The 11,115-nt window shown below is 35.5% G+C and overlaps 1 protein-coding gene across 1 annotated transcript; it reads right to left on the reverse strand.

Moving 5' to 3' along the window:
* Positions 1–55: 55 nt before the first annotated feature.
* On the reverse strand, positions 56–9,965 carry LOC121235016 (respiratory burst oxidase homolog protein A). The gene is made up of 14 exons (XM_041131203.1): positions 9,081–9,965; positions 8,813–8,972; positions 8,496–8,544; positions 7,652–7,765; positions 5,753–6,175; positions 3,350–3,736; positions 3,151–3,246; positions 2,794–2,909; positions 2,230–2,397; positions 1,979–2,138; positions 1,617–1,811; positions 1,385–1,513; positions 1,070–1,148; positions 56–970 (listed from the first exon to the last, which is right to left on the reverse strand). The coding sequence occupies exons 1-14, from the start codon at positions 9,757–9,759 to the stop codon at positions 861–863; spliced, it is 2,865 nt and encodes a 954-aa protein (XP_040987137.1). The 5' UTR covers positions 9,760–9,965; the 3' UTR covers positions 56–860.
* Positions 9,966–11,115: the final 1,150 nt, after the last annotated feature.

Raw genomic sequence — 11,115 nt, forward strand, 5'->3', positions numbered from 1 at the left:
GGCCAATTGTTTCTATACAAATAAATAAACAAGCAACACATTTAAGAGGAAGGAGTAACCAAATACACATTTTATTCATTACAGATTTCACACATTTCCTTTCTTGTTACCTCAATCTATATATAACTGGGAGTATCCACAAACGATAATAATTAACTCTACAGTATACAACGAATTTGGAGGCCATTTTACACACGGCATGATTTTTCTCATTCTAAGAATCAAACGCGTGGACATCTTCATAGCTATCCACATTCTAGAGGGATTCGTGGTCGGGCCCTCAAATGAAGAAAATTTTGTAAAGTTATAAACAGACAAAGGCTATCATCATCCGAATCCGAACACTCAGATTTAAAACCCACTTCGGTTTCTCTTTCCCAAGAGTTTCTTCTTCCTACCCCATCAGCAAGTGTCTGGCTTTAATCGTGCTAGTAGGTCAACTAGTCCTTTGTAGCTGTACCGCACTCCTGCTCCCTCCCCCAACAATGCACCTTAGGTCCATTGCCACTTATCACCTCAAGTCTGACGCCATGTGTACAAAACAAACGCAGAGTCCCCTCCATATTTAATTCTTTTTTATATTTATTATCCACTGCTTCGGAGTTTATAAGGCTACACTTCCTTAAAAAGGTTAAAAACAAAAACTTCATTATGTATATGCTTTTCAATTTTCATTCCTTTTTTCTCCTTTCCTCCCAGGACTGTACAATGATTTAATTGTTTTCTATTTCCTTTTTTTTTTTTTTGGGTTTTTCTTTCTAGATTATTACAAAAAAATCTCTCTGTGTAATAAATGGGAGTGTTAGAGATGGAGTGGTGAAATGAGGAATGTAAAATATTTACCCCACCCCAAGATTCGACTAGAAATGCTCCTTGTGGAATTCAAACTTGGTTGGACCTTTTTGATTGAATTCGTAGCAGAGTTTGTTGAGTTCTTTAGCCAGAACCGGTGCCCCACAATAGAATACCCCTGATCCAAAAATAAAACAAAACCACAATTATAGCAACAGAGAAAAAAAAAACTAAATCTACTGCTATTTTTATATGGGTTCATGGACATTTTTCTTACCAATTCTGGCAGAACAGTGCTTGGAACATAATTTGGAGAAAACTCTCTTCCAGTTAGGCCTCGCAAAATGGGTTCGCACCTAATAATAGGAAACATAAACAGTTGATGAACACATTAAGCTTTTCCTATAGCTAATTGTCAGTTCTAGGACTATCTAAGTCACATTCATCAATTCTAGGACTATTTGCACTCACAATCTTTTCTGTAATGGATACTTGACTGAATTATAAAAGCATGCCTTAATATACATAAAGAGGGCATGAATGGTGTCTGGTATAGGAAGAGTACGAGAATGTAAAGCACCGAATAGCATACCCTAGTGCCAGAAACAATGTCAACTCCGTTCTTGGCATGGTTGAGAGCTTGCACCATGGTAATGAGAGCTGATCGGGCATCTCCTTCCTCATACACACTAGTTAAGTAGTTGTGCATCTCAATGACACCCTAAGGCTCAAATTGAGATCAAATCGAGAAGTTAGAGTCGCCAGAAATTTTTAACAAAGTAATGCCAAATATATATATATATATATATATATTGCCTTCTTACCCTTTGATCAAGATCAGCTACTTCATTCATGACCCCTTTAAACCAATCAAACGACCCTTGCTCCCTAGTTACCCAGTAGAAGTAAGCATTTGTGGTCTTCAGAGTTTTTTTCCGCTTGGGACATACTTTATTGGTGATAGAAGAGTCTGTGCTTCCAGAACTTGTGTCTGATTTACTGACATCTGAGATTGAATCCTGAAGAAAGGAAACTTAAATGTTATTTGCATGATAAGATACTCGTTTATTCAATGCCTTTATAATAAGTTTATGGCAATTAGAACAGATTAATGAGTATACTGTGTTTGCAGGTTTAATGTATATGTCTTTAGTAGTGATATAGAAAAATAGAATAAAAAACTTACTGCCTCTTCCTCCATTTTGACTATGTTGTTAAGCAAATCTTTTAGAATGCTGATAAAAGGAGTTGCTCCAATCCCCAGACCAACAAGTAGCAGGACATCATAATTCCGGTAATCTTGTGCTGGGGCACCATAAGGTCCATCTATTAAGAGCTTCGGCAAACTGTTATCTCCAGAGAAGAATTTTGCTTATTAAATAATGTATTACCAAGTGCTAACTAAAGGAAAGGAGACATTGGAAGTTTTAAATGTACCATTTCTTGGTTGTTTCGTCGGCCCTGAGAAGCCCACTCTTTCCAGCCACAGGAGGCTCACATGCTTCAGAGAATACCCTCTTAAGCTCTCGTGTCCAGTCACCTAGCTGCCGGATGTGAACACTAAGGTAGTCGTCTCCAGGAGCAGAGGTAATGGAAAATGGATGCCTGGTATACATAAATCATAGCATGTTAACACAACGAATCAAGAGGGGAGACACAGAGCAGGAAGGTGTTCTTGCGTTTTGTTAATTTGCCTTCAGAAATTCATGGTCCAAAGATAAGACTGGAGTATTCAAACCATCTAAATTTCTTTAGCTTACTGTTTTATTCTTTTTCATTCTTGCCAAGATGCCAAAACCTTGGCACTGCGGCAGCATAAAAAAGAACTATTATAATAAATATATTTTATCATAGTGAAGACCAGATGGAAGTTTTCAAATTTAACTGTTTAGGCATCCAGCAAATCACGAAACATTAATATACGAGTAGTGGTGGTGATAACTTTCTGGAATTTTGCCCAAAATACTGTCTAAGCAATCACCGAAAGCAGTGGTGACTTACCATTCAAAAGGAGAAACAGCAGGGCATTGGACATACATGTATTGTCCACTCTTGTACTTAAACTGTGGTGGCTTGGACATTTGCAACGTGAGAACATTTCCAGGATAGATGGCAACCTAAAAAGTATGCAATTCAAGGAAGAAAGATTATTTGAACTTAGTCAGCCTTAATTAAGTTGATAAAACACCTCGAGATTTTGCAATCCCGGTGGAGTGGAAGGCACTAGTTCCAGCTGGGTGAGCTCCAGAAGCCTTTCCACACTTTTTCAGATCAATGCTTCAATCAAGCATATGGATGTGCAACTTAGATGTTCAGTTGAACAAATGGCAGTGGTGGTTAGTAACCACATTTTCTCACCTTCAGAAGACGGACAGGATAGGAGCCAGAACGAAAGAACCTCAGGGTCCTTTCTCCAGCATATAGTAAAACTGGAACCACTAGATACATCCATGTCTGCAAGCATGAAGTCAGCATGTTAGCAAACTCTTTAAAGCAAAAGAAACAAAACTATTGCTGAGGAAATAAATACCAATCGTAAAAGATATCAAAAGCATACCGTCTTAAGGTGCCACTTGTGCACAAGATAGACGTATTGACCATGGATGACGAGCAAGATATAGACAATGACAAATAGGTGGTGTGAATACCAGAAGGCATTGAAACCAGTAAGCCTATTAAACGGCTTGGGCAGCTTGATATGATTCCGCCTGAACCATCGAGTTGCAAGTGTAAATGCAACCAGCATCAAGATCACCATTAGAATTCCAGTCACACCTTCTACCCCTTTAACCAGGTCAATGTAACTCGGTTTACGTGACCCAAAGTCATGATGAAAAGTCTTCTCATAAGCACTCTCAGACAAGCGTACAAGCTTTGGAAAATCACATGCAAGGTGGTCTCCGGCATGGAGAATGATGCCAATTACAATGGCAGCAGCGATGGTCTGCAAGGAGCAGTTATTTAAAATAAAATGAAAATTAACATAACTGTAGGTAGCGCCTGCATCAAGCATGTATTCTTGATCAATTGCCAATTTCCATGAATAAGAGGTTTCCAATATTTTGAATTAAAGACCTCTATATTGTTGCAATTAACAATCCACTGCTATGTGTAACGTACTTGACTGCTTAGCCAAGCCCTTGAAGTTACAATATGATCCATGTGTCATCCTCCCAATCGATTTGACCGATACATGACAGTGCGTATCAGTAAGAACAGAAATGGCATAACATTTCTTTTTTAGAACCCGCTCAACCTTACCGCTATTTAGTTTTTTGTTTTTCTTTTGTTTTTTATTTTTATTTTTTTATATTTTTTAATATATTTAAATATTTTAAAAAAATAAAAAAAAAAATACTCCAATACACTTAAAATCATTTTCTTAATCACTAAGTGAAAAAAAAAAAAAAAAAAAAGGGGTTGGCAAGACATCAAATTGAGCTGTAAGCTTGAGAGGGCAAAGTAGTTTTTTTTTTTTTTTTTTTTTTTTAAGTAAGAAAAAAGAAATTGCATTAACATTTCTTTTAACTCCAAAATATTTTCTCCTCTTAATTCAAACATCTTTTATAAACAAATAATAATAATAATAATAATAATCCAAAAAATAACTTTCACAAATTCAACACGTACGTAACACATCTAAAAAAATTTTATCCAAACAATTTCTCATTCTACCTATGACACAATTTCGCAAAATTAAAAACAAAAAAAACATCTAATAAATTTTTACCCAACTGACTTTTCATTCTTCCTACCCCATTTTCAAGCGAACCCAATACAAAATATATCCCTTTTTTTTCAAAGAATCTCAAAATAATAGAAAATTTTTCCCTTACCTAACGTGTCTTAAGTTTTTAGGACCCTGGGTACGTAGATACGAAATTAGCTTAATGTACATTGTCGTAGTGTAACTAAAAATCACAACATATAAAATCATAATGCTTATCAATATTAAAATCAAAAGCATTTATAATGTAGCCTTGATCCAATGCGAAATTTGATATAAAATAAACTATTATTTCACTTAAAAAAAAATTGGTAATATTATTTTACTTAAAATTGATGGTGTCTATTTAGTGCAAATATGATATATTTGCATAATTTCACTTATCAGTCTAATCCTTCTTGGCAATAAAAGAACTAAAAACCCATATTTTGAGATTTCAACCTCTTAAAAGTTAAATAAAATATTATTAAAATATTATTTTTTAATATTATTATTATTTTAAAATTTAAAAAAATTAAATTATTTATTATATTTTATATAAAAATCTAAAAAAATTATAATAATACAATAAAATAAAATGAGATGAAACTATTTTTTTATCCAACTTCATCATTACCGTTATTGTTGTTACTAATATGATGAAAATAAAAACGACCAAAGAAAATAGCACATGAGGGTATTTTGGTAAATTAGAGACACCTAACTTTATCAAAAACAATAACTGACTACTCTTCAAGGACTGGTACTGCATGCAGACAGTGGCAGTTCGATTTTAGCTTGCGTACGTAGGAAGGTCTTTGAACTATTCAAGGACAACCTTGAGGACTATTAGGTGTAAAAACAAACAATATACCCGCACCCACGTTATGAAGATCGGAAATGAATGATTTAGCGGGAAATTTCATTTTCTTAAAAAAATCCCTCGATCTACTGGGTAGCACAATTTGCTTTTCCCATTTCTCCAGCCCAGAGAGAGTTATAGTCAATGGTTTGGATTTTGACAATTTCAAAACTAATCAATTTTCTGCTTAGTATATTCTCTCTTTTCCTTCTTTTTTTCCTTTTTTTTTTTTTTTTTTTTTTTTCTTTTTACGATTCTATGATGTGTGCGGGCTATATAATGGCAAGTGAGATCAACCATCCGCTGACTTTAAGGATTCTACAAGACGAGTCCTAAACATATAATGTAAAGATCGAACCAATAAAAAAAACAATGACTGGCTTGGTGCGTACCTTGTGAAAATTGATATTGTCGTCGAAAGGGATAAAGTATGCTAGCTTGGTGGACCTGAGCCAAGTAATTGTGTTTCTACACACGGGCATGAGAATGAGAGCCATGTTGAACTTAAGGGTCTCAGCCGCACCCTTGGCCGTAGGGAGACAATAACCCATGACTTCGAAGGCACGTTTATTCTTGTATTGACAGAACTTCCATGTGAACAGCCCAACCATGATCATAATCCACAACGTCAAAACCCAAATTCGCCTCCAATTTTCTTGCAAGTAGTATAGCAATTTTGTGCCCCACCTTCTTATTGGGCCTTTCTTCCTCAATCCTTGTAGGTTCTGGCTCAAGGCTTGGCTTGTGTAACTCAGCGCTTGACTGTAGTTGAGGTACGTGTCCTTTTGTAACAGAAGTGTCTCCAATTGCCATAGCTGCACATCATCATCAACCACACAATGCAACAAAGTCATCACGGGTTGAATCATGTAGGGAAGACAATGATCCAGAACATGTCAGCTGATGCATGCATTATCAATGATCGATAATGCAGCACGTGTGAGTACTTGTGTAATGGGGGGAGTTTGTAAACTGTAAGGTCGTCAGAATCCAACCCATATGGAATCGCTATCAGGAGCGTCACTTGAGAATACGCAGTTCAAGGGGTTAATGCTGAATTGTAGCAGACCACGAGGCTGTCAGTCTACGACTAAATATCAATAATACCCCAGTTTCTGTTTCTTGATACGGACAACTATATCTCTATTTTTGTGATAAGGAGCACTGATCAAATTAGCTTGTTTTCAAAATAAAGAAAAAGTCTTTAAATCAGTGTCATGTCGTATAAATAGCGTATTTTACGAAAAAAGCAGTGTGATCTCCATTAGTGATCGTGTAGATTAGTCGTGCCGGCAGGGGCAATAATTCAGTGATTCCTTGTGACCATCATTGACGAAGAAGGAATAATAGCTAAACGTTTTGAGATTTGCCTTAAAGTAGTACCACCTATACCTTCTTTTTCTTTCTTTCCGAGCGCACTACCCTACTCTAGCTTTATCGAAAAATAATGATACAGCAAAGGACACCCATCTCAATCATCTTGATAATTTAACTTCTTGTTATTATTATCTTGGAAAATATAACAAGAGCAAACCAAACACGATGTCATGTAAAGCAATTATAATGAAATTTTTTAACTGCCATAGAACTTTCCCCAATATTGGCTTTTAGTCTTTTTCTTTTTATTATTTTTTAGACGACTAATAATATGGGACTTATTACCAAATAATACAAGGAGAGCCACTCAAGTGTCTGACCTTATTAACATGATAAAGATAAATCTAATAGCTATTCCTCATCCAACGAATATATAGGCCGATTCCAGCCTCAACTAATAATATATGGGACTATTCCATCCAAAAAAGAGTAATTTAAACATATATATATTTTCGTAGAGTGCTATTTGTTGGATGTTTGAAACTTTCCTTTCTAGATGCATGGTTGAACGACACACGGTTACTACTCCTGATTATTTGTCGCCTAACATTGGTCTTGGACAAAAATGTCAAACCTAAATACTAGTCTCTTAATTAAAGACTGAAAATAATAGTCAAGGCCGCCCTATTATATATGGATACAGATTATTATAGACTCCATTAATTAACATGAAGAAACAAACTTGAAAATGAAACTACGCAACAAAGAAATTCTATACCATACCGGTATAGTATATGCAAAATGCTAAATAACATGATCCCGTGTTTGTATCAGTACTGCTCTTAGTATATGCATATGAGAATACCAGGACAATATATCATGCTAGATGGTATAATTTATTTTCCCTAAAAATAATAATGCAACTAGCTAGTACCCATTACAAATAAGGATGTGACATAAATTAAAGTATTCACCTCAATGTAGCCAAGTCTTTCAGGGTCTAATTCCTCCATGATAAGAGCTGCGTATTCCTCGGCTTGTTCCTTCAATCTCGACAACTTGTTCGCAGAAGCACTTAGCATGATTATCTACCCATCGAGGGGAAAAAAAAATATATAATATATAAAACCCCTCAAAGTTATCTTTCCAAAAAATGAGACATACTCAAACGAAACAGAATGACCGAAAACCCCATCACCAACCCCACTGAAAATGACATAGTTACGTACTCCCAAAGAAATTTCAATAAAATTAGAAAATTCCTGTCCACCTTGTCAAGCTCTGGAAGACCGATATTACAGTTCACTAATTGTTGGAAAATCCATATTCTAAATAGATAAATGTGATTAATTTAGAACCATGGGAAACGTCATAGACTACGAAAGGTGAAGAAATTAGTTCCTTATTTATTACGTTGGAGTGGTTAGTTTTTGAATTTCATGGATTTGGGATTACCGAATCCTGCCTAACATCCATTTTTAAAAAAATAAAAAACCAAATTGAGACCCTGTGAGGAGTTTCAAATGTTTCATGCAGCAAAGCAATTAGAAGCCTGGCTTATGCGAGAGAGTATAAGAGCCCACTTTCGTTCCTCTATCAGATAGGCCGTCCCAACGACTTTAATTAATATATATTATTGGAATCTGAAGACAGTTGACTGATTCATGAACTCTATTTTTTAAAATTATCATAATTATACTTACTTTTGCATAGGAAATATTAGATAAAATTTAATGTCAAATATAATATTTCCACCACTTTACTTGAAAATTATAAAAGCAGAGGGACAGAGAGAGAAATTGCTTGGACAAAACCTACCTCTTTAACTTGTTCTTCAGTGATTCTACCATCTTCATTCTTGTCCACCCTGTAACATAATAGGTTATCAAATTATTGCCAAAAACTAGTTATCAATAATTTGATAGACGTCAAAAGACAGTTATGTCCTCTCCTCGTTCACGTACTGATCATCTTAATTACTTGGCGAATATATAATATGGATGATAAACTTTGGCATCTTCTGATGTAAGATATATAGTGCGATCTTTCATAATAATATTTAATCTTAAAAATAAGAGTACGCGCGACAATTGATCAAACTGATGGCTATAGACTAATTAAGTATGCGCGCGTACATGTCGAAGAAGATCTGGAGCCGTGAATCGAAACTTTGATCGGTGATTTGGGACCAGAACTCGTAAAGCTCTTCTTTGCTAATCTTGTCAGCCTTGAGCCTTCGTCTCCGTCCAAGAGCATCGAACAGCTCCAGAGCAAACTCCTTCGAATCTCTCATTCCTGGAAAAACAAAATAGAAAACAGAGAGAAGCACCAAAGTTATTGCTTTCGAAAACTAGAAAAATTTCATTCGAACTGCGTTTCGATCAGATGAGAATGAGTCTGAACCTATGCATTGCGCGAAATCGGCGCGGAAGAGAGAGCCGTCTTTGGCGAGGTTGTTGAAATTTATTTCCACTTGGTTCCATGCATCGACGCCATTGGTTTTGGTGCTGATGAATCTGAGTCCACGAAGCGCTTTCTGAGCGCCGGACCGAGTCCGGTCCAGCTGAGCTCGTTCCCTTCGCAGAGCCCGAGCGGCCAAAGCTGAAGCGAAACCGCTCTCTGCTACGGAACCGTTCTGAGTAGCCACCACCGCAGAAGCCGCAAGAGGAGTACGCGACGAGTGGCTGTGGCCCCAAGAAAACCGCCTCACCAGCTCGGCTCTCAGCTCCTGAGAGAACTGCCTCGCCTTCGCCACCGCCTCCGCCTTAAGCTCTTGAGAGAACTGCCGCAGCTTGCTCGAAGAGCTCCTTCTGATTGAGGCAGACCTCGAAGCCGGAGCGGAAGCCGACACCGTTGCACCCGCAGGAGCTTGAACTCCATCATCAATATTAATAACGGTGGCGGGTTCGACGCTCCGAAGCACAATCGTATTATCATCCTGAAGATCGAGAGTGACTTCAACGAACTCTTCAGTGGAACTGTACTCGGTTCCAGCCGGAGAGGATTCAGAGCTCACCGCAGTTCTGTTGGGAACGGAATCGGAGGCCCAACGCCGTTGATGCTTAGGATTGTTGGCCTTCATTGCAGGTCAAATGTACAATAAACTAAGAAAAAAACATATCCTCTCTGTAACTTGTAAGAGAATATATTATTGGTGGTGGTCTACGAGAGAGAGAGAGAGAGAGAGAGAGGTTGGAGAAGACGCAGTGAGATGAAGTGAATTTTTAAAGGAAAGTGGAGTCGCCAAACGCGTTGGGAATCTCTGGGAAAAGACATGCCCGCGGCATACGAAAATTGGGAAAATAAGAGAGCATGAAAAAAAAAAAAAAAAAAGAAATTGTCTTGGTTGTCTTGCATGTAAAAAAAAAATTACTATTTTTTTATCGTAATTTTGTTATCCAAACCATATCAACTAATCTATCATTTTAAGTATTTTTTATATTAAAATAACTCATGTATAAAATTAGTTAAAATATATGAAATTAATCAATATAATTAAGGAATGTAAAATCTAAAATTAATGATAACATTTTTCTTACAAACATCCTGTCTATAATATCACCTCAATTGAAACATCATGAAGGCGTGATAAGAAATTAATTAAACAGTTTTTTTTAATGATTATTCTGATAGAGATATCAATATTTATCAATTCAAAAAGAATAATATTATACAGTATATTCTCATCATATTTTCATCTTATTATATAAAATATGATATATTTATTATTATTAAATAATAAAAAATTATCTAATAAAAAATTATCTAATAATAATAAATACGTTACATATTATATATATATAATAAGATGAAAATAAAATAATAATATAGTTAGTAGAATTTTTCATGCAATAATGGTACGAGATGTTAAAAATAATAAAAAGGCATTTATTCGAATAAAACCTCTACGATATATCCTTAAGAATTTTCTCTCAAAATGCTTCGTGAGTGGTGACCAGTACTGCTTGTCCTAGTCTCCTAGACCCAGTCTCTGTAGCTGTGGCTCTCTTTTTCCTGCTTTACGTTTATTGTGACAAAACGCGGTAAGTCGGGATCTCTGCCGCCTACAATTTTTTTTTTTTTTATTATTTGTTTTATTTTTGTATTCACATTGTTTTAATATATTTAAATATTTTAAAAAATATATATATATACTAATATATTTAAATTTACTTTTTTAATCACTAAATAAAAATAAATTTTTTTTCACCAAGAAGTTAAGTTGAGTGGTACAACTTGAGAGGCAAAATAATTTTTTCAAACGCGGTTGGGCTGGGTTCTAAAGAGATGAAATTGGGAAGCAAGCATCGGGATAGGGAGGTAGTAATTCTATATACAATTGTAAAATGTATAAATATTATATAATTATTTTGAAAAAAATAAGATCAATTATTAAAAAAATTATTATTTTTTATATAGATCTCAAATTTTTTTTATT

The sequence above is a fragment of the Juglans microcarpa x Juglans regia genome, chromosome 6D (genome assembly GCF_004785595.1).
Source record: "Juglans microcarpa x Juglans regia isolate MS1-56 chromosome 6D, Jm3101_v1.0, whole genome shotgun sequence".
In the NCBI taxonomy this organism is placed as follows: Eukaryota; Viridiplantae; Streptophyta; class Magnoliopsida; order Fagales; family Juglandaceae; genus Juglans; species Juglans microcarpa x Juglans regia.

Bases quoted from the DNA above. Each gene is read 5' to 3' on its own strand.
- LOC121235016 (XM_041131203.1), bottom strand. From the start codon at position 9,759: ATGAAGGCCAACAATCCTAAGCATCAACGGCGTTGGGCCTCCGATTCC. The intron at 8,545-8,812 runs GTACGCGCGCAT...ATTATGTTACAG, and splicing joins CTCCAGATCTTCTTCGACAT to GGTGGACAAGAATGAAGATG. The intron at 7,766-8,495 runs GTAGGTTTTGTC...CTCGATGGGTAG, and splicing joins CTGAAGAACAAGTTAAAGAG to ATAATCATGCTAAGTGCTTC.